General features: G+C 46.4%; 1 protein-coding gene across 15 annotated transcripts in view; it reads right to left on the reverse strand.

Annotated features, from left to right (window-relative positions):
* Positions 1–1,585: 1,585 nt before the first annotated feature.
* LOC143989534 (uncharacterized) overlaps positions 1,586–24,433 on the reverse strand; it is a 382,054-nt gene continuing 359,206 nt past the window's right edge. For 7 of the 15 annotated variants that reach the window (XM_077489665.1, XM_077489675.1, XM_077489676.1 and 4 more), the window contains 4 exons: positions 5,142–5,363; positions 4,856–5,062; positions 4,591–4,732; positions 1,586–3,288 (listed from right to left, as the gene is read on the reverse strand). In XM_077489665.1, the coding sequence (XP_077345791.1) occupies positions 1,856–3,288; positions 4,591–4,732; positions 4,856–5,062; positions 5,142–5,363 (2,004 nt within the window). In that variant the 3' untranslated portion in view covers positions 1,586–1,855. Of the gene's footprint in view, positions 3,289–4,590; positions 4,733–4,855; positions 5,063–5,141; positions 5,364–5,452; positions 5,551–5,666; positions 5,791–5,878; positions 6,007–20,092; positions 20,197–21,192; positions 21,266–24,433 lie in introns of those variants that run through there. The other 8 variants (XM_077489674.1, XM_077489679.1, XM_077489668.1 and 5 more) reach the window with 7 other exon arrangements.

Consider the following 24,433-nt stretch of genomic DNA (forward strand, 5'->3'; position numbering starts at 1 on the left):
TGTGGAAAAGGAGGCCTCCCCCGCAGACACTCTTTCCGTCAAAGCAGACACATCTTCCCTCACCTCCTGGATATCTCTGCGGTGCGTCTCCTCGAGGCGTAAAATAAGCGCATCAATGTCCGTCCTGGTGGGGAGGGCCTGTATCAAGGATTGGAGATCCTGTTCGATTTGGTCTGACCCGCGGGAGCTCCCCGGTACATCCATGGGTGCTGGTGTTAATGGCGGAGTGTCCGCAGCTTGATGCCGATCCGCTGGGGTGTCCCGACTCTCAGGCCACGCTTGTAGTGCTCCACGTGGTGTGCCTCGTGGTGCCGCCAAGGCGCACCTGTAGACCGTCTTTGCGTGGGGTTAAAGTAGCGTTGCATCTCCCCGGCAGGAGTCCCGTTACTATCTCCTTTAGCAGCTGCCCTTGTCCTGCATCCTTCGGGTGAGTGCATGCCGATTTAATAGCGGAATACCGTGGGTGGAAGGCCGGGAGCTCACAGAAAATGCGACTTCACTCTGCCATGTCCAGGCCACGCCCCCGTTCCTTGATTTTTGACTCAGGGGGGTGTAGTAGTATTCAGCCTGGGTATGCCCAATAGGCTGTAAGTTGTTTTACGTTTTATTTGCAAATCGATAAAAAGAATAAAAAAAAAAAAAACTATTAAATTACCACCATTTTATTCTCCAGGGCCTCTGCTTTCAGAAAATATGTTTGGGGGTTATATACAATCTTCAGGCCCAAAATCTCCATATTACCATGTGTGCAAAAATAATGCAAAAACAGCTCTGGCAGTGAAAGGGTTAATGTGAGCTAGATGGGATCACTCTGCTGTGGTCACACTCTAAACATTAGAGCTCCCCCTAGCTGCAGCCTGGTAATAACATTACTAGGAGGTCTATTCATTTATCTGCTACATACTTCCCATCTTTATATAAACGTCTCCTGACATTTCGGGGTCTCTTCCTAAAACATTTATATAGCAATTTTTCTGAGATGATCATTTCGTCTGTGTTTGTATGGAGGGGAAAATTGATGTTATTAGGATATTTGCTGGTTGAATGATTTCCATTGATTTAAAATGTAAAATACCACATTTGCCACTCGCTGGAAATAATTGTTATTATACTTAGCGCCATCTAAAACCCAAATGTGGTATTTTTCATTTTAAATCAATGGTTAGTTTAATTAACTTATGTTCATCAATGTCTACCGTACTCATATGTGTATAACTATAATCTCGGGTATTAGTATGAAGCCATCCATGCCTGATGAAGGAAAGTAAAGGCTCTATGTTTGAAAAAAGTGTTGGACAAATATGACAATCATTCTTCCATCTGTTATACATTTTGGCTGTGATTTAACACAGGGATTTCCTATGATCATCAGCTCCATCCAGTGGCCATTTCCTGAAATACCTCAAACAGAAAAAATAGTGCAATCCTGCATTATGACCACTAGATGGAGCCAAGAAAATCAGTGTATAAAATATAACCAAAACATATCATATCTGGGCAAATGCTGGCCGCATTCATTAAATTATTTTTATTATATTCCTCTAAGTGTTTGTGAAATCTTACACCACAAAATATAGTCAGCCAATAAAAGCTAATGACTCCATTTTTATTTTTGTACTGCTATCAATGGTCAACACGGTACAACATCCATATCTCTGATCTCCTTATCAACTGTTTCTTCCATGATGAAGATCAGCCATGGAGTATATCTGAGGTGTATATCAGGGTATGCTTCTTCCCCACATGAGAGCTGTGATGTCCAGCAACATTCATATAGAAGACATTTCCCGCACTCAAGGCACTAAATACACCTCGAGGGTTGTGTGGGATCCCCGATGTACAGGAAGACAGGACTTCACTGAGGAACAATTCCCTCACTCAGGAGAGGAATACGGCTTCTCCGCGCGTGAGATCTCTGATGTGCGTAAAGATTGGACATCACTGAAAAACATTTCCCGCACTCAGGACAGGAATACGGCTTCTCCCCTGTGTGAGATCTCTGATGTTTGGAAAGACTGGACTTCATTGAAAAACATTTCCCGCACTCAGGACAGGAATACGGCTTCTCCCCTGTGTGAGTTTTCTTATGCGTGTTAAGATTGGATTTCACTGAAAAACATTTCCCACACTCAGGACAGGAATACGGTTTCTCTCCTATGTGAGATTTCTGATGTTTGTAAAGATTGTACTTCTGTGAAAAACATTTACCGCACTCAGGACAGGAATACGGTTTCTCCCCTGTGTGTGATCTCTGATGTTTGTAAAGATTGGACTTCATTGAAAAACATTTCCCGCACTCAGGACAGGAATACGGCTTCTCCCCCGTGTGAGATCTCTGATGTGTGTAAAGACTGGACTTCACCGAAAAACATTTCCCGCACTCAGAACAGCAATATGGTTTCTCTCCTATGTGAGATCTCTGATGTGTGTAAAGATTGGACTTCACTGAAAAACATTTCCTGCACTCAGGACAGGAATAGGGCTTTTCCCCTGTGTGAATTTTCTGATGAGTGTTAAGATTGGACTTCTGTGAAAAACATTTCCCGCACTCAGGACAGGAATAGGGCTTCTCCCCTACGTGAGATCTCTGATGTTTGTAAAGATGGGACTTCACTGCAAAACATTTCCCGCACTCAGGACAGGAATGTGGCTTCTCCCCCGTGTGAGATCTCTGATGTGTGTTAAGATTGGACTTCTGTGAAAAACATTTCCCACACTCAATACAGGAATACGGCTTCTCGCCCGTATGAGATCTCTGATGTTCAGAAAGATGGTACTTCTCTGAAAAACATTTCCCGCACTCAGGACAGAAATACGGATTCTCCACTATGTGTGATCTCTGATGGATGGAAAGATTGTACTTCCCTGAAAAACATTTTCCGCACTCAGGACAAGAATGCGGCTTCTCCCCCGTGTGAGATCTCTGATGTCTGTAAAGACTGGACTTCACTGAAAAACATTTCCCACACTCAGGACAGGAATACGGCTTCTCACCTGTGTGAGATCTTTTATGCATATTAAGACGGGATTTATAATGGAAACACTTCCCGCACTCAGTACAGGAAAAGCTCTTATCTGTTGGAAGGACGGCCCCGTCCCGCACAGTCTGAGGTTCCTCAGGATAAGAGGAATACGATGGTCCATCTACACTGTGTGGTGCCGGATGGACATTTGAGGTAGTCGGGTTTTCTCCTGGACTATACTGTGTGATGTCCTCATCTTCTACTTTACAGTCTGGAGACAAAGTGAGACAATCCTCTGAGGTTTTCCTCATCTTCCTTCCATCTACTAAAATAGAAATACAAAGATTATTACTAGACATGAGCTAATTGGTTCCCCTAAACCAGGACTCCGCCCACATCAGGCAGCTTTGTCTCTGAGGATCTTACAATTCCCCCCTCAAGGTAACTAGTAAATGGGTCCTCTGATCTCCTACCAGATCATTTCTTTATTCATGGACCTTAGTCAGAGAGTGAGGAAACAACGAGAACTGTCTTTTATAGGAGTGACAGTGATGAGGGGATTATAGGACGAGTGTCCCCTCCCCCTCTATCACTCATTGCCATCTTCCCAACACAAGAAGTCCTGCACTTCCTTATTTAGTCCATGATTTAGTCATGAATAACAGCGGGGCTGAGCCCCACCAGAGGTCAGAGAGTGAGGATGGGGGGAGAACAACCAAGATGAAGACTGGACTGATCCTGAAGACCCCCATCATTGGGTTATTGACTCCTCCCCCATTATCACTTTCTGTTCCAAAGTCTGAGGATGTTATCACATTATTATCACCATGTAAAAGTCTGTGCTCCAATCACATCATCCGATATAAAATGTCCAACTGGTAGGAAATGGGTGTAACAAAAGAGAATACATATTATGTGTATATATAGCAGTGGGGGGAGGGGAGAGAGCAGAAGTCAGGCCTATGTAATGTACAATATATTGTATAAGATACAACAGATAGGACTATATAGTATCAGAATGATGTAATGTACAACATAGAGTACATAGTGCAGGGGTCAGGAGTATGTAATGTAGAATATAAAGTATACAGTGTAAGGGTCAGGACTCATAATATTGGTATTCAGTAATCAGTGGAAGATGAAATGTTTATATGAGACAAGTTGCAGAGGTCCCACACCCCTCACTCCCATCTCCTGAGACTGCACTCAGTGACTTGGGTCTGAGACTATACAGACATATCCCTCCACCCGGCACAGCCAGCAGACAACAGAACAAGTAATCCTGGGGGGATTGTTCTGTCAGAGATCTTCCTAGACCCGGGCATGAGGTAGAAAACCCAAAGCATATGCCCAAGGTGCCTAGGTAGAGCAAAATCTATGGTAAAAATGAACATTTTGCTGCCAGCTGATCCCCAGAATCTCCATAAATCCAGTCTAGATACATAAATTGTGTCGGCAGCACAGAGAAGGAAGATTATCGGAGAGAAATCCAGGAATACAGGACGGGGAACACAGCTCAGGAAAGTGACCAGGGGATTACAGGCTGATATCACCCAGCCCCCGCCCTAATCTGGACCAATCAGTGAGCAGTATGGGTGGAGGAATGTATTTAGTGTTAATGACCCACCTGTGCTGATCTCTGTAGGAGTGTCCTCCTCTATAAATGTCCCCGTTATTCCATCCTCCTCCATAGACTGCTGATCATCCCTCACATACCTCTCTTCTTCTTCTGATTTCACCTCAAATTCTATATCCATTGGATCTCCACTCTAAACCAAGAAAATGAAAGTGAATATTATCTGTAAACAATATGATTTATTATTGTGACATCACATAAAAAATCCACACATCATCTCTAGGAGTCCATGTTCTAGATGCTCCATCCCATCAACCTTGTAACAGTGGGGGATGGTGTGATCTTCCTGTGTGGAATCCCGGGAATACAGAGGACGGGGACATCTCTCTGGTGGGTTCCTGGTATTTGGCGGCTCCATCATATCCTTGTGTCCTTCTGAAAACTCCTCCATCACTCCATACTCCTCATCCTCCTCTTTATACTCTTCTTTAACAACAATATTATCATCCCCGAGGTTTCCAATCTGAATATAAAATAAAACATTCATTGTAACAATCATGCTGTGTATAAATCAGAACTACCAATAATTGTCACTTATCTACCTGATGATGGTGGGGGATGGTGTGATCTTCCTGTGTGGAATCCCGGGAATACAGAGGACGGGGACATCTCTCTGGTGGGTTTCTGTAGCTGGATGACTCCACCATGGTGTCCTGGTACAGATCTTTGTGCTCTTTTAGAGACTCATCCGTCACCCCATCCTCATCATCCTCCTCTTTTATCTCTTCTTTAACCTCAACTTTAGAATCTCTCAGGTTTCCACTCTGAATATATAATAAAAATGACATCAATGGTAACAATGCAGATAATGTACAGATCCTAATGATACTATCAGTGATTGTTCCTCATCTACCTGATGATGGTGGGGGATGGTGTGATCTTCCTGTGTGGAATCCCGGGAATACAGAGGACGGGGACATCTCTCTGGTGGGTTCCCATTACTGGATCCATCTGTAGGAAACACACACACTGACTGAATACATTGTTTCTATGTGTTTATCAGATGATGGGGGATCTAGGTGGAGCCTCCGTACTGCTCTCTCCTTTACAATAAAGTCTCCTCTTACCCGGTGATGTGAGGGGCGGCTGATTGTCCATCATGACGTCCTTGTAGAGATCCTTGTGTCCTTCTAAATACTCCCACTCCTCCATGGAGAAATAGACAGTGACATCCTGACACCTTATAGGAACCTGACACACACAATGATACAGTCACCATCCAGACACATCCCTTGTCTGTTACTGGATAATGTCCCACAATTCCCAGAATCCTCCTCACCTCTCCTTCATCATCTCTCTGGTGACTTCTAGAATCTTCTTTGTATTTCTCTATTCTATCAGGGAGGGAGGTGGAGGCAATGTGATGGTCATATGATCTCCAGACTTCACAGGAGGAAAACTCTAGATCTGAACACAAATAGTAAAATCAAATGATATTCCCGGAATCCTTCTCACCATTCAGGTCTCCATTTTATTAAAGCCCCACTTCAGACTGAGATATAATTTACCCACACAGGACCCCCACACTATGCAGGATAAAAGCTTGTAGCAGGCATTCTGATGTCATTACATACAATGCAGGATCAACAGTCCTACTTTTCTAGTGAGGATGCCAAGGGTCCATCCACATCCTAAGAGCATCAGAAAAAAGCCAGAGGGAGGGACATTGGGGGAGGAGCTGTGAGGTCAGTGTGATGTCATAGGGCATATAGACTCTGAATGGAGGGAAATTTGGATGGGAAGATTGGAGGGCTCCTCTACGAGGCTCCCGTGCAAACCAAATCATTGTTCCTGGGTGTGACCTTCCTCTCCTAAACTGAAGAGTGAACTTTGACCTTTATCATGCAGAAATCTGTCAGGAATGTGTGAAAGTAAGCTCTCATGTGATCAGGTGATGTGCGGAGGAACGGAGTGTAAATATCAGACAATTTTCTCCTGAGCTCCTAATGGTAGTGTCAGGACTGGCTCAGCCCTTCCTTCTCCGAGCTGGCCGCTCGGCTGTCAGCTAATTGCCAGCTCTCATCTCTCTCCACAGTTAACCAGCTATTGTGGATCTGCTCGTCAGTCCTGCCTACTTAAAGATCTCCAGCTCACTTCATTCCTGCCTTTCGACTTGGTCACATCACAACAGACCATCTCTTGCATTCCTGTTTAAAGACTGGGTTTGCTGATATCCCTTCTGGCTTCTTATCCTGCTTGCTGTTCCTCTACCTGGATCCCTGACCTCTGGACTGGCTGATTACCTGATCTGGTTTGAGAACTCTGGCTTGGTTGATTACCCGATCTGGCTACTGAACTTTGGCTTGGCTGACTACCCGATCTGGTTACTGAACTCTGGCTATGCTTTGACTATGCTTACTCTATTCACCATTTAATTTTTATTAATAAACAAGTGTGATTTTACTGTACTTCTGTCTCAGTCTGGTTCATTGTTTCTGACAGGTGGGCATGAATTTTGCTGCAAGCTGGTGCCAAGTTTCCACCCCCCGGGATCACTGCAGGTGTGGAGAAAAGCTGTGTAAGAGGATATTGAGGAGAGATGAGGAGGAGATCCAGGAATCAGGATAAAGGTCAGGACAAGCAACAGACAAGCGCATCCAAGAGATGAAGCCGGGGTCACTACACAGAAAATCAATCCAAGGAAACAACAGGCAGGACAAGGAATAGCAAGAAGGAGCTCAGAGACAAATGAAAATATTGCTCAGCCAATGGGAGATGATCTCAGCATGACTTACATAATGAAGGAGATGGGGGGGGGGGGGGGGAGAAAGCAGTGGTAGCTGGTGCTCAAATTTTTATGGGGGGGGGGGCACAAACTGAAAAGTTCTGAAAAAAACCCCATCAATCGCAGACACTGTGCCCCTTCAAATGCAGACACTGTGCCCCATCAAATGCAGACACTGTGCCCATGTTATGCAGCCTCAATGTGCCCCATCAAATGCAACCACTGTGCCCATGTTATGCAGCCTCAATGTGCCCCTTCAAATGTAGCCTCACTGTGTCCCATCAAATGCAGCCTGTATCTCATCAAACTCCCCTCCCCTCATTCTCTGTGGGAGGTCTGGATCGGCACTCATTTGCTCTGGTGTCCTCTCCTCCTGATGTGTCTCCTTCAGTGGGCACTGGTAGTGGCGATGGAGGAGTCCACTCCTCATACTTCCGGTTTTCTCTCTCGGGTGAAATGGGAGAGAGAAAACCAGAAGTGATATCTAACTCGGATGTCAATCAAACCACCCGGCTGTAGTAATACATACTACAGGTGCCGGGCGGAAGTTACTCGGCGCTTTGGAATGTGCCACAAGGCGGAACAAAAGCCAGCAATTTTAGTGCCTCGTACGTAATCTCATGATTGCATAGACATGGAGCTTCCCATAGTGCACTGTGTTTGGCGCTCGAACACAGTGCACTTAAGGACCCTTTTTTCCATTTTTAAAGGGCCAGTTTAAAAAAAAAGTGTGACTGCCTGGGGGGGGAGGGGGGGGTGCACTGGAAGGAATTCATTTAAGGTGGGTGGGGCTTGATAAATTTGCTTTGAATCTAGGAGCCAGTTAGGAGAGTTTTTAAGGGAAGTGTGGGTTATTGGTGCCTAGGGCAGGGCAAGTAATTTGTTAGGTGCAGAACATATGACTTGGGGTGCTAGGTGCAGGAGAAGGGTGCCGGGTACCAGAGAAGGTGGTAGGTCACCACAGGACATGAGATGCAGAAGAACAATGTGCAGAATGCAGGACATAGTAGGTAAGGTTGAATAAAGACAATAATCCATCCAGTCTGACCTGTGTAGGTGTAGTGTGTCAGTGTCAATAATCATTTCCCATATCCCTGTATGTTGTGTTCTTTAAAATGCACGTCCAATAGTCTCCTAAAAATATCAATACTCCCCGCAGCCACCACCACTTGTGGAAGAGAGTTCCACATTCTTACTGCCCTGACAGTGAAAAAACCCTACACAGCTTAAGGTTAAACTGATTCTCCTCCAATCTCATTGTGTGTCTCCGTGTCCTCTCACACCCCCTGAGATTGATTTTTTCCTATGCTGGGATCACCACCGAAATATGTGTAAAAAGCTATCACATCTCCTCTCAAGCGAGAATGAAAATGTAGTGCTTGTAGTCGCTCCTCGTATTTGAGGTCCTCCAGCCCCCTAATTTATTTAGACTCTCTACAGCTCCAACACATCCCTTCTGAGGACTGGTGACCAGAACTGGATGGAATACTCCAGATCTGGCCGTACGAGAGTTTTATAAAGTGGCAGAATTATAGTTTTATCTCTTCTGATGCATACACTGCTCTAAGGAGACCCTCCATATGAACTGCAAAAAAGATGTGTCTGCCTGGTCTGGAGTCCTCTTCCTCCTCCTGGCTGTCCTGTATTTCCTCCCCCTCATCATAAAAGCTCAGATCGTAGACCTCTGCCACCTCCGAGTCCTGAGAGGGCAGTGACCACAGGGGTTCAGGGTGTCTAAATCTGCCACCTAGATCCCGAGTTTCTGCTCTATTAGTGGTGGGGTCCTCCTGTGAGGATGAACCGTCCCCTGCTTGGGCCCCACTATAGTGGGGCTCAGGTTTTAGGGTTGCCTGTAAAGCCTTGAGAGTCGTAAACATCTCCATCTGTACAGAGAGAAAGTCCCTCATGACCTGAGAGGTCTCCTTTCCTGCTAACTTGTGTATACACTTGTAGAAAAGGGGCTTTGTGTGGTCCTGTGACAACTTGTCGTTACAGTTTCCACACCTCTTGGAACGGGAAGCGGTCTTAGACTTAGGACAGCTGGCAACCCGCTGGGCAGTAAAGTCCTCCCCGGAGAGAGACATTTTCACGCTTACTTCAAACAGAACTCATCTGCTACTGTATCCTGCAGGGGTAAGAGTTAGGGGGACCCTCCTCCCCTCATTACCCCCACCAGCTAGGTAGACTCACCCCCTGTGGTCTCCTCCACTGCTGTTGCCCACTGCTGGCCCCTCCTCTCACTCCATCTCTACACCGAAGCTTGTCCTGCTGAGTGGTGCTTGATACTGGGCAGAGCAGGCTGTGGAGGCCTGCCTCCACTGACTGCCAGACCTCCGTCCTGGTGTCCTAGGATGCCACCGCCATTTTGCCAAAGTCTCAGAGACCCGGAAGTAACTTACCCTTGTGGGACACACAGTGGTGTCATTTACGGTGCAAGGGAGGAAGCTGCGTCATGCCTCTTCCTGACGCTGGCAAGATGGCGCTCGAGCACCGGCCGGCACCATCTCCTCTCCCCTGCAAGCCACACTTTTTGACCTGGAGGCCCAGGAGTCGGTGCAACGGTGTGCCCCATGGGAAATCCGACCACCAGCTCCCCCCGCTAAATGGACACCCGCCAGGTAAGGGGGAGGAAGCAGGAAACAATGGTCACTGAAGTTCTGGGTACCCCACTGTACCCAGCACTAAAGGGGGCTCTTCCAAGCTCTGCTGACCCCGTAAGGTAGATGGGGAAACCCCCCAGGAAGGGCAAGCCCTATCAGATCCAAAGGTTTCACAATCCTGCAGTCCGGCTCCCAGGGGGGAGACCACCAGCTCTGGGCTTCGGGCCTATTAGAAAACAAAAAAGCGCTTCACTGTGGGGAAATGCAATAAAAAAAACAGAGGTGCACAGGGAGGGTGGGGGTTTTTGACCTCTTCTTTAATTGTGTTTCCTGTCAAGTGGGACCAGTCATCCTAAGAGGGTGGTGTCCTGGAAGACGACTTTAGAAAATTCCCTTTTTTTATGCATGCTAATAATCTGCGGGCTTTGGTAGCTGCAGCTTGACATTGTATGCCCTTGGACCCCCTGATCTTTCTCCATTATTGACTCCCTCGGTGGTTCTCCCCCATGGGGTGCAGGGTACCAGAGAAGGGTGTAGGTCACCAAAGCACATGGAATGCAGGAGAAGGGTGCAGAATGCAGGACATGGGGTGCAGGGGAAGGGTACATTGTGCAGAATGCAGGACATAGGGTACAGAACATGCAATGCAGGGTATCAGAGAAGGGTGTAGGTCCCCACAGCACATGGGATGCAGGAGAAGGGTGCAGGTCACCACAGCACATGGGATGCAGGAGAAGGGTGCATAATGCAGGACATGGGGTGCAGGGGAAGGGTACATTGTGCAGACTGGTGGACATGGGGAACAGGTTGCAGAATGCAGAACATTGGAGTGCAAGGTGCAGGACATGTGATGGAGGGTGCATAACACAGGAAATGGGGTGCAGGGGAAAGGTACAGTGTGCAGAATGCAGGACATTGGGTATAAGGTACCAGAGAAGGGTGTAGGTTACTGCAGGACATGGGATGCAGAAAAAGGTTGCAGAACACAGGATATGGGGTGCAGGGGAAGGGTACAGTGTACAGAATGCAGGACATGGGGAGCAAGATGCAGAAGAAGGGAGAAGGAAATGGATGGGAAGTGTTATCATTATGGGGGATTTTAATTATCCAGACATAGACTGGGCAGAGGGAACCACGCATTCATCTAAGGCTCACAAGTTCCTAAATGTCTTGCAGGACAATTTCATGGGTCAGATGGTAGATGCACCAACTAGAAATTAAGCATTACTAGATCTACCGATTACCAACAATACAGACCTGATCACAGATGTTGCAATTTAGGAAACAGCGATCACAGGTCAATTGGCTTCAGTATAAATCACACAAATAGGAAACATAAGGGGAATACAAAGACACTGGATTTCAATTGAGCCAACTTCCCTAAACTACAAACCTTGCTAGAATATATAATTTGAAATAAAATCTTAGGAACAAAGAACACAGAGGAGAGATGAGTTTGCTTTAGGAGCATATTAAATAAGGGCATTAGCCAGTGCATCTCATTGGGAAATACATTTAAAAGAGTGAACAAAAGTCCTGGATGGCTTAACTCCAATGTAAAAATGCATATAAAAGCAAAGGAGAAGGCCTTCAAAAAATACAAGGCCGGGGGATCATCATCAGCATTCAGACTTTACAAAGAATGCAACAAGATATGTAAGGGTGCAATTAGGTCGGCTAAGTTAGAACACGAAACACACATAGCGGAGGAGAGCAAAAAAATCTGGTTACAAAGGACATCTGGTTACAAAGGATGGGGAGATGGTGAAGGTATTGAATTTATTCTTCTCAGTCTTCACAAGGGAATCGGGGGTCTTCAGTAACCAAAACTGCAGTTTTTATCCTCATGACACATTACAGGAAGCACCTCCATGGTTAAAAGAGGACAGAAATAAAATTAGACTTGGGAAACTTAACATTAATAAATCACGAGGACCAGATGGCTTGCAGATGGCTTGCACCCAAGGGTACTTAGGGAACTCAGTCAAGTAATTGCTGGAATTACAGACCAGTTAGCCTAACATCAATAGTATGTAAACTCTTGGAGGGGATGATAAGGGACTATATACAAGATTTTAGTAATGAAAACGGTATCATTAGCAGTAAACGGCATGGATTCATGAAGAAACATTCTTGCCAAACCAATCTATTAACCTTTTATGAAGAGGTGGGATGCCATCTAGATAAAGGAAAGCCCCTGGACATGCTGGATTTTGCAAAAGTATTTGATACAGCTCCCCATAAACGTACAAAGTAAGGTCCGTTGGCATGGACCATAGGGTGAGTACATGGATTGAAAACTGCCTACAAGGGTGAGTTCAGAGGGTGGTGATAAATGGGGAGTACTCGGAATAGTCAGGGGTGGGTAGTGGGGTCCCCCAGGGTTCTGTGCTGGGACCAATCCTATTTATTTTGTTCATAAATGACCTGGAGGATGGGGGAAACAGTTCAATCTCTGTATTTGCAGACGATACTAAGCTAAGCAGGGTAATAACTTCTCCGCAAGATGTGGAAACCTTACAAGAAGATCTGAACAAATGAATGGGGTGGGCAACTACAAATGAGGTTTAATGTGGAAAAATGTAAAATAATGCATTTGGGTGGCAAAAATATGAATGCAATCTATACACTGGGGGGAGAACCTCTGGGGGAATCTAGGATGGAAAAGCACCTGGGGGTACTAGAAAATGACAGGCTCAGCAATGGCATGCAATGCCAAGCTGCTGCTAACAAAGCAAATATTGGCATGCATTTAAAAGGGGATTAACTTCAGAGATAAAACGATAATTCTCCTGCTCTACAAGACTCTGGTCCGGCCGCACCTGGAGTATGCTGTCTAGTTCTGGGCACCAGTCCTCAGGAAGGATGTGCTGGAAATGGAGCGAGTACAAAGAAGGGCAACTAAGCTAATAAAGGGTCTGGAGGATATTAGTTATGAGGAAAGGTTGTGAGCTCTGAACATATTCTCTCTGGAGAAGAGATGCTTGAGGGGGGATATGATTTAAATTTTTAAATTCCGTACTGGTGACCCCACAATAGGGATAAAACTTTTTCATGGAAGGGAGTTTAATAAGACGTGGCCACTCATTAAAATTAGAAGAAAAAAGGTTTACCCTTAAACTACGTAGAGGGTTCGTTACTGTAAGGGCGGCAAGGATGTGGAATTCACTTCCACAGGGGGGTGGTCTTAGTGGGGGGCATCGATAGTTTCAAAAAACTATTATGCCGCATACACACGACTAGGTCCGGTGGACTATCCGACGGACTTTGCAGCGGAGGTCCGCCGGACTTTCAAACTAATGGACTTGCCCACACACTATCACTCCAAAAGTCAGACGGATTCGAACGTGATGACGTGTGACCGAACTAGAATAAGGAAGTTCATAGCCAATAGCCAATAGCTGCCCTAGCGTCGGTTTTCATCTGTCGGACTTGCACAGACGAGTGGATTTTTCAACCGGACTCGAGTCCGTCGGAAAGATTTAAAACATGTTTTATTCCTAGGCCTAGTGGACTTTTGGTAAAGAAAAGTCAGCTGGAGCCCACACACGATCAAATTGTCCGATATATTCTGGTCCACCAAAAAGTCTGATCGTGTGTACGCGGCATTAGATAAGCACCTGAATGACCACAACATACAGGGATATACAATGTAATACTGACATATAATTACACACACATAGATTGGACTTGATGGACTTGTGTCTTTTTTCAACCTCACCTACTATGTAACTATGTGGTGCAGAATGCAGGACATGGGGTGCAGAGTAACGGAGAAGGGTGTGGGTCACTGCAGGACATGGGATGCAGAAGAAGGGTGCAGATTGCAGGATATGGGTGTAACAACACCCCGAGTATGAAAGGGGTTAAAGTAGTTTGGAGTATTCCATTCCCGAACACAAAGGCAGCTACTGAACACTCCAATCAGCTGAACAAGAAACCCATACAAATAACTCTCCCCCAAGTAAGAGACAAGGCTCTGTGTTGAGGGTCAAGCAGGAATCTGACTTTATTGAAAAGAATACAAGTCTTATATACAGTAAAAGAGGAGGTGCATATCCCCTGCTCATATTATTCTGAAAATACACATAGTTACATAGTTAGTCAGGTTGAAAAAAGGCACAAGTCCATCCAGTTCAACCAAAAAAAAATAAAAAATTATATATATATATATATATAAAATAAATATCATACCAGCCCATATACCCAATTCTATACCCACAGTTGATCCAGAGGAAGGCAAAAAACCCCAGCAGAGCATGATCCAATTTGCTAAAGCAGGGGAAAAAATTCCTTCCTGATCCCCCGAGAGGCAATTGGATTTTCCCCGGATCAACTTTACCTATAAATTTTAGTACCCAGTTATATTATGTACACTTAAGAAATAATCCAGGCCTTTCTTAAAGCAATCCACTGAGCTGACCAGAACCACCTCTGCAGGGAGTCTATTCCACATTTTCACAGCTCTTACTGTGAAGAAACCTTTCCATATTTGGAGATGAAATCTCTTCTCCTCTAGACGTAAAGAGTGCCCCCTTGTCCTCTTTGTTGACTGTAAAGTGAATAACTCGACACCAAGTTCCCTATATGGACCCCTTATATATTTTTACATGTTGATCAAATCCCCCCTTAATCTCCTCTTATCAAGAGTGAATAAATTCAGTTCCTCTAATCTTTCCTCATAGCTGAGTACCTCCATGCCTCTTATCAGTTTGGTTGCCCTTCTCTGCACTTTCTCCAGTTCCCCGATATCCTTTTTGAGAACTGGAACCCAAAACTGAACTGCATATTCCAGATGAGGTCTTACTAATGATTTGAACATGGGCAAAATGATATCTCTCTCTCTGGAGTACATACCTCTCTTAATACAGGAAAGGACTTTGCTCGCTTTGGAAACCGCAGCTTGGCATTGCATGCTATTATTGAGCTTATGATCTACCAAAACCCCCAGATCCTTCTCCACTATGGATTGTAAATTCGGCTTGTAAATTGGTGACATCCTGTAAGGACGTTATTGCACTGCATAGCTTGGTGTCATCTGCAAAGACGGAAATGTTACTCGTGATCCCAGACCCAATATCATTTATAAAGATATTAAAAAGCAAGGGTCCCAGCACTGAACCTTGGGGTACACCACTGATAACCTTAGACCATTCAGAGTAAGAATCATTAACCACGACTCTCTGAATTCTGTCTTTTAGCCAGTTTTCTATCCATCTACAAACTGATGTTTCCAAACCTGTAGACTTTACCTTACACATGAGCCGTGTGTGCGGAACTGTATCGAACGCTTTTGCAAAATCCAAATATATCACGTCCACCGCCACCCCTCTGTCCAAGGTTTTACTTACCACCTCATAAAAAGAAATCAGGATTGTCTGACAACTTCTGTCTTTCATGAATCCATGCTGTCTGTTGCTCAAAATATTTTTTTCCTGCAAGAACTCGTCTATGTGGTATTTTATTAATCCCTCCAGTATCTTCCCAACTATAGAAGTTAAACTAACGGGTCTATAATTACTTGGTAAAGACTTTGTTCCCTTTTTAAATATAGGCACCACATTGGCCCTGCGCCAATCCAGTGGTACTATTCCTGTCATTAATGAGTCCCTAAAAATTAGATACAATGGCTTTGAAATTACAGAGCTCAATTCTTTTAGGATCCGTGGGTGGATACCATCAGGTCCAGGTGCTTTATCCACCTTTATTCTGTCCAAATATTTCTGGACCATATCACTTATGAGCCATTGTGGATTTGGGGCTGCATCAGTACCACCCCCATTATGGACATGAGCTCCCCCATGCTCCTTTGTATACACAGAGCTGAAGAAAATATTTCATAAATTAGCCTTCTCTTTGTCCCCAGTCACCCACTCCAGATTATTTTGTAAAGGGCCTACATGCTCAGACTTAACCTTTTTACTATTAATATATTTGAAGAATTTTTGGGGGTTTGTCCTACTGTCTTTTGCAATCTGTCTTTCATTTTGAATTTTTGCATCCTTGATTTCCTTTTTACATATTCTGTTATATTCCTTGTAACATTTAAATGACACTAGCGTTCCTTCATTTTTATATTTTTTGAAAGCTCTTTTTTTATCGTTTATAGCTTTTTTAACTTTGGCCGTGAGCCACATCGGCTTTATTTTTAACCTTTTAAACTTATTGCCCATGGGAATATACCTTGCCATGAGATCACAAACAAGCTTTTTGAAGAATTCCCATTTCTGTTCTGTGCCCATTGGTGCCAATATTCTCTCCCAGTCTAAGTCCTGGAGAGCAGCCCTCATCCTTTGAAAATTTGCTCTCTTGAAATTAAAGGGGTTGTAAAGGTAAATTTTTTATTTTCTACATAGGTTCCTTTAAGCTATTGCATTGTTGGTTCACTTATCTTTTCCTTCGATTTCCCTTCTAAATTTTTTTTTTTCTTTGTTTTCTTTGTCTGAATTTCTCACTTCCTGTTCCTCCTCAGTAAGCTGTTCTGGCTGACTAACCACCAGCTGGGATGATGGTGAGAAGTTTACTGAGGAAAAACAGGAAGTGAGATATTCAGACAAGGCAAAAAAACATTTAGAAGGGAAATCAAAGGAAAAGGTAAGTGAACCAACAATGCACTAGCTTAAAGGAACCTATGTAGAAAATAAAAAATTTACCTTTACAACCCCTTTAAGTGTTTTTATCTTTCACGTATGTGATTTTTGCTTACAGCTAACATCAAATGAAATCATGTTATGGTCACTGCTACCCAGATGTTTCTTTATCTGAACATTAGTAATACGTTCTGCATGGTTTGAGATTACCAGGTCCAACAGAGCATCATTCCTAGTTGGGGCCTCAATAAACTGTACCATAAAAATTGTCCTGTAATAGGTTTACAAATTTTTGCCCTTTAACTGTCCCAGCAGTACCAATACCCCAGTCAATTTCTGGGTAGTTAAAATCCCCCATTATTATCACTGTCCCAGCCCTTGCAGCCCTTTCTATCTGTGCAAGGAGCTGAGTCTCCACCTCCTCATTAACATTGGGTGGTCTATAACAAACTCCAATGATTAACTTTGAACTATGCGCATCTGTATGCAGTTCCACCCATAATGCCTCAGACTCATCACACTCTCCGTCCACCAGGTCCTCTTTCTCACTCGCTTTGAGATAATTTCTCACATACAGACAGACCTCTCCACCTTTCCTTTTTACTCTGTCTTTCGGAAAGAGTGCATAGCCAGGAATATTAATAGCCCAGTCATGTGTGGAATTAAGCCAAGTTTCAGCAATACCGATTACATCATAGCTCTCCTGATGCACCAGAGCTTCCACCTCGCCTATTTTGCTTGGCAGACTTCTGGCATTGACGAACAAACATTTTAATGTATTAATATATTTTGACCGGTCACATACAATCCTCTTGGGTGTTCCAAGATTACAACTAGGACTTGCTACTATATTTACCTTGGGTTTATGTGCTTTGGTTACCCTACCACTAATGCCCCTAATATTACCCTCTGGAATATGCTCCACGCTGACTATCTCTATCTCTGAACCCACCCCCCCATCACCTAGTTTAAAAAACCCTCTAACTTTTTGGCCATCCTTAATCCCAGCTGATCTGCACCCTCCTCATTTAGGTGCAGTCCGTCCCTTCTATAGTACCGGTTATCGACTGAGAAGTCGTCCCAGTCCTCCAGGAACCCAAACCCCTCCTTACTACACCAGCTTTTGAGCCACTTGTTTACTTCCCTAATCTCCCTCTTCCTTTCTGGTGTGGCTCGATGTACTGGTAGTATTCCTGAGAATACTACCTTGGAGGTCCTTTTCCTCAACTTAGCTCCCAAGTCCCTAAAATCATTCTTTAGGACACTCCATCTGCCTCTGACTTGGTCATTGGTGCCAACATGCACCATGACAGCTGGGTCTTCCCCAGCCCCTCCCAGTAATCTGTCCACCAGATCCGTGATGTGCCGAACCCGAGCGCCCGGCAGACAACATACAGTTCGGCACTTCAGGTTGTTGTTACAGATTGGCCTCTCTGTCCTCGTAAGAATTGAGTCCCCTACCACCAGAATCTGTCTTTCCTTTCTCTTAGCTCCCCCCCACTCTCGCTGGAGGAGTTCTTCTCCTGGCAGCTAGGAGAATCCCTCAGCTCCAGCAGTGCTGGTCCCTGACTGGGGACACCAGTGACCGGAAACCTAATAAACATGAGCTAATTAACTCATCCCTTTAGATGACTCAGAGACATGACCTTTAGGCCAGACTTGCCATCTTGTAGCTAAGAAGACACAATCAACATTATCACAAATCAACACAGAACATCTTCACACAATAGCAGAGTCAAAGGATCACTAAAGGCACATTTAGAAAAAATAAATAAAAAATAACAAACATGTTATAATTACCTCCACTGTGCAGGTAGTTTTGCACAAAGTGGCCCCAAACCTGCTCTTCTGGGGTCCCTCGGCGGCTGTCTCGGCTCCCTCCCGCAAGGACTCCACAACTTCATGCAAGCTCCCTCGCATGGTGTGGAGTGCTTGCGGGTGCACTCCCGTAATACAGCTGGTGGCCATAGCCGCTCACTGTATCACTCGGCCCCGCCCCCCCGCATCATTGGATGTGATTGACAGCAGTGCAAGCCAATGGCTGCGCTGCTTTCAATCCATCCACTTTAGCCAATCAACGGCCAGGGTGAGCACCGAAGAGGATGTCTGGACTTTCGAGGAGTCAGGTAAGTAAAACAGGGGGATGGGGGGGCCGGCATTGTCTGATATTTTTTTTACCTTAATGCATAGAATGCATTAAGGTGAAAAAACTTTTACCTTTACAACCCCTTTAATTAACACAAACAACAATGGGGATCTAATGACTGTCATGGTTATGCAATAGAGTTGGTCTGCTTACCTGTTTCCATGTGTTCATCTCTAGAGATCAGCCGACCCTCACCTGACTGCTTTTATAATCCATCCTCTGGCATGACTCCACCCTAGCTCCTATCAGAGAGCTCTATATTAACCTGTGCACTGCAGGCCAACCCTGCTGATCAACCTTTGTGTGTTAGCTTCCTGTTACCTGCCGTGTGCTCTTCTGTTGTTTTCTGTTACCGACTTTGGCATGTCCTTGACTATCCCTGTTTAACTGTGATCCTGACCTTTTGGCATGTCCCTGACTATTCCTGTCTGCTTGTGGCCCCGACCTTGGCTTTGTCCCTCACTATCCCTATCCTCCTGTTGCCTACTGTGGGTGTGAGCTTGGGGACCCTGAGGGTCGCGACCTGGAGCCAGTTGCAGCCAAGTCCATCCTCACCACTAGAGGCGCTGGTGAACACCTGCTGGCTCTTAGACTCTGCGCCCCAGGGAATCTTACGCTCTGACCCCAGTGGGATCTGTCTCCCGTCTGCAGCAGTCAGCCGTAGGGTCCACAACCTTGCGGTGCACTCCTGATCCCTACTGTTTGCATCTGTCACCTCGCCTCAAGGTGATCTGACAATGACTCTTAGATCCCATACTAGACTTATTTACAATAAACACATTCTAGCAGACAACAGACATACAGGTGGCTGGAGTTGATGACATCAGCACCTTTTATGAGCCTTAACGTTATGAAGCCCTCACTATAATATGGCATATATGGGGTTCCCAGAGTCTGTGTGTTTTGGGGGGACATGGACTTGAATCATAAGTAACATTACTTCAAGGTCCCCAGGCATACACCTCGCAAAGAGTATTGTTTACTTAAAATCCATGGCCCATAATTAGAATGCAAGAGGCTAGCATTCAGTCCTCTCTAAAAGCCTCTGTCCAGCTAGGTCTGTCACAATGGGATACAGGAGAAGGGTGCAGAATGCAGGACATGGAGTGCAGAATGGAGCACATGGGGTACAGGGTACCAGAAAAGGGTGTAGGTCACCTGAGGACCTTCAGGATGCAGGACAAGGGTGCAGAATGCAGAACACAGGACGTGAGGTGAAGGGTGTAGAACAGTAATGCAATCCCCCCTCCCCCTGTGTCTTCCTGCATGTCCTGTACATCTCCCCCAGCAGTGTGTGAGAGCAGAGTGGATGGAGAGGACATCTTGTGTACATAAAGCAGCATGTCCCTCCCTGGATGGTCTCTTAGCTGGCTGCTTTGCAGGCTTGTCCTGGTTCCTCCTGTAAGGACTCTGTAGTCCTGTTTCTCAGCACCTTGTGGGGATCTTTGTGGCAGTGCCGAGGTGGCGCCATGTTGGAGATTTGGTCCCGCTCCTTCCTCTCTGTTCTGCTGGAGGGCTCTGCAGGGACACAGGCAGCTGTGGGTGGAAGCAGGAGCCGTGACAGTAATGCGGCCGCAGAAAGGAGAAAGATCGGCAGCGGGAGCTCAGTGAGATGAGTCCTCTCATGCCGCTGTCCTGTCCAGTATACCCCTGACTTCACAAGTCGGGTGCTATCATCTCCTCCTCCTCCCCCCATCACCCTCCCTTCTGGCCCCGCTCCGAGCCACATTCCTGTCTGAATAATGTGTTCGGGTTTCAGGCAGAAACATTATTCAGACCAACAGTGAGAATGGGCTGACAAGAGCCCAGGGGCAAAGACACCATTTCTAGTCACCATGGTGACCTGGGATTTGACCATAGAGACATGGAAATTCAGCAGGGATCGGTCACATTTCCATCCATGTGTGGTCACTGCCGGATAAAAAAGTCACTCCATCAGCGGCTGCAGCCAATAGTTTCATCACTGATCTGTGTATTCTGAGAGTGGAGGAGCGCCCCCCATTGTCAGAATACAATAGTGCAGCGGGGAGGATTCCCCCATCCCCCTCCAATGTGTGGATTGAGGAATCAGTTCAGATTTTTTTGCTCATCCCCCTGTCTGAAAGATAAAACTGAACCATGTATGGCCAGATTTGAAAAGAAAATATATTAATCATTAGTGATGGGCTCTGGTGTGTTGGAAATCCCACATTTCCGATCCCGCCAGGAAGCCGACACTGCACAGCGCTAATCACAGACAGTGAGACATTTCCTGGTCTCCAGATGCACAGATCGGGAAATGTCTCACTGGCTGTGATTAGCGCTGTGCAGTGTCGGCTTCCTGGATCGGGAATGTGGGATTTCCAACACACCGGAGCCCATCACTATTCATCATCAACTGATCACGCTGAAGGGGTTAATTCTTTATTTACCACACTATATATGTGTGTATCATCATCTGCTGGAGATAAAAGACATCACAGTAACTATGGAGGAAGAGGACAGACATGACGGGGGGTTACTGGGTGTAAATAGAGAATAAGATCTTATTACCTCCTCTGATGCGTCTTCCAGCAACGTCTCCTCTCTACTTCCTCCCGACTCACCTCTCACCCGCAACTTCCTGTCTGTACCTGACATCACTTCCTGTCTACCATAGAGTCTTCCTGCCTTCTGAGAGTGGAGCTCCACATTTGACAGGAAACATGTGTCCTCCACTCCACTTATTTATTTTTTTTTGTTTAATGAACTTTAGTGTAACAAACATTCAATAAACATTAGAAACAATATTTCCTTTCACATCTGCAATCCCTAATGCTCCGTACACACCTTCCGATTATCGGACCACAAAAGTCGCTTTCGGACAGATCGTTCGATAATCTAATCGTTAGTACACAGCTTTCGACAGCCGATCACGATGGTCCATCCAACCAAATCTGAAGGGACAAACAGGAAAACGTTGGTCGGATGACAGTCTATCGTACGACAATCGTGTAGTCAGTACAGTATGCGTCCGATAAAAGTGGTTTGATAAACACCACGCATGATCGGAAACAGGAAAATAAACCAGAAGGACACACAGGTCACACGTATTTGACATCATTTAAAATACGTAGCTACGCACAACGGAAGATTTTTCCAGAATCGTACGACAAAAATCTTACACACATTTTGCACTGTTGTATTCGATCTTAGTTGTATGCAACAAAATGTGAACGATCTGTCTTACGATAATCGGAACGTATGTATGGGGCATTAGACTCGGTTCACACTGAGGCAGCACGACTTGCAGCGCGACTGCCTCAGGCGATCTGCACACGACTTCAGCGACGGCTTGCAAAATGACTTCTGTATAAAAGTCAATGCAAGTCACCTGAAGTTGCCTCAAAAGTAGTACAGGAACCTTTTTCTAAATCCAAGTGACTTGAGTCGCTCCTATTAGAACGGTTCCCTAGTACAGAACGGTACGGGACGCAACTTGTCAGGTGGCTAAGTCGTCTGACAACTCGCCCCTGTGTGAACCGGTGTTGTAAAAATGCCTGCGACTCATGAAAAAAGCTAACCCCCGTCACTTCCGGTGCGGCTCCGTCACTGAAACAGCTGACGACGGGCCTTTACCGTGCATGCGCCAATTCCCTGATATTAACAGCGCATGCGCAGGATATTTATTTTAGCGGTGGAGAAAAATTCTAGACTCAAGTGGGCGGAGACTTGCGGGTGGGCGGGCGGAGCTGAACAGATGGTTAGAACGTCAGCAGCAGCCCCTCCCACCCCACAATTTTGTTTACTGGTCAAGAAAAATTATGGCTTCAAGCTGTTATTAGCGCATGCGCGGGATATTTGTTCAGCGGTCGACAAAAATTATGGACTCAAGCGGGCGGAGACTTGCTGGGAGGGAGAGATAGAGCGGAGCTTGGAGAGGGGGGGGCCCCGTGCATAGCACTGACTACATATACAGTACATTGTTCTGCCAATAAATACGCCTCACTGTGCCAAAAAAATGCCACCTCACTGTGCCCCGCAAACGCCGCCTCACTGTGCCCAGAAATCGCCGTCTCACTGTGCCCAGAAATCGCTGCCTCACTGCGCCCAGAAATCGCCGCCTCACTGTGCCCAGCAAACGCCACCGCACTGCGCCCAGAAATAGCCACCTCACTGCGCCCAAAAAATGCTGTCTCACTGTGCCCAGCAAACGCCACCTCACTGTGCCCAGCAAACACCACCTCACTCCACCCAGAAATTGCCACCTCACTGCGCCCAAAAAATGCCGCCTCACTGTGCCCCGCAAACGCTGTCTCACTGTGCCCAGAAATCGCTGCCTCACTGTGCCCAGAAATCGCCGCCTCACTGTGCCCAAAAAATGCAGTCTCACTGTGCCCAGCAAACGCCACCTCACTGCGCCCAGAAATCGCCACTTCACTATGCCCAGCAAACACCATCGCACTGCGCCCAGAAATCGCCACCTCACTGCACCCAGCAAACGCTTCACTGCGCCCAAAATTGCCGCCTCACTGCGCCCAGCAAACGCCTCACTGTGCCCAAAAAAATGCTGCCTCACTATGCCCAGCAAACGCCTCACTGTGCCCAAAAAATGCCCCTCACTGTGCCCAAACGCCACCTCACTGTGCCCAACAAACGCCACCTCACCATGCCCAGAAAACGCCTCACTGTGCCCAGCAAACGCCTCACTGCGCCCAAAAAATGCCGCCTCACTGTGCCCAGTGAACACCGCCTCACCATGCCCAGCAAACGCTGACTCACTGTGCCCATCAAACACAGCCACTGTGCCCAAAAATTGCAGCCACTGTGCTATCAAACACAGCCACTGTACCCATCAATTGCTGCCAGATTGTCAAGCCGTAGCTGTGCTCCCTGGGGGTATGCTGATCACCCATCTGTGCTGCTGGAGGGAGCCCAGACGGGCAAAAATGAGGGACCTGCATGTCATGGTAAGTGAGACCATCCCATATCCCACTCCATCTTTCCCGAGAATAGGGACCCCCTTCCAACCCCCCCCAGGAGAGGGACCCCCTTCCCCCCCTCTGAGGACAGGGACCCCCTCCCCCCAAGACAGAGACCCCTTTCTCCCCCCTGAGGACAGGGAAACCTTCTCCCCCCGAGGACCGGGGCCCCCTTCTCTCCTGGGGACAGGGACCCCCTTCTCTCCTGGGGACAGGAACCCCCTTCTCTCCTGGGGACAGGAACCCCCTTCTCCCCTGCACTGATTGCTGTATAAATTACAATGGTCCCAAAAATGTCACAGGGACCCCCTCCCCCCAAGACAGAGACCCCTTTCTCCCCCTCTTAGGACAGGGACCCCCTCCCCCAAGATAGAGACCCCTTTCTCCCCCCTGAGGACAGGGGCCCCCTTCTCTCCTGGGGACAGGGACCCCCTTCTCCCCTGGGGGATCCCCTTCTCTCCTGGGGACAGGAATTCAATTTCCCCATGGGAATGGGGACTTAATCTCACCTAGAGACCCCACATCCCCTAAGAACAGGAACCTGGCCCTCCTGTGACAGCTCTTATAAGGACTTCACCCCACTGTGTGATCTCCCTACATGACTGATCCCTCTGTGTCCAAAACTTACACGGGGAACCCCTCTGTTTGCTCCCCCTACATGTCTGCATACTCTGACCACCACCTGTACCATTTCCACATCCACTGACTGCCTCCTGTATCCTGTGCACATGTTCCGACCACCTCTTGTACCATGTCTGCAGCCTCTAGCCACCTCCTGTATCCTGTCCACAGCCTCTAACCGTCTCTTGTGTCTTGTCTGCAATCTCTGACTA

Source organism: Lithobates pipiens, unplaced genomic scaffold, assembly GCF_037356315.1.
Source record: "Lithobates pipiens isolate NorthernLeopardFrog02 unplaced genomic scaffold, aLitPip1_a1.2 Scaffold_18, whole genome shotgun sequence".
Taxonomy (NCBI): Eukaryota; Metazoa; Chordata; class Amphibia; order Anura; family Ranidae; genus Lithobates; species Lithobates pipiens.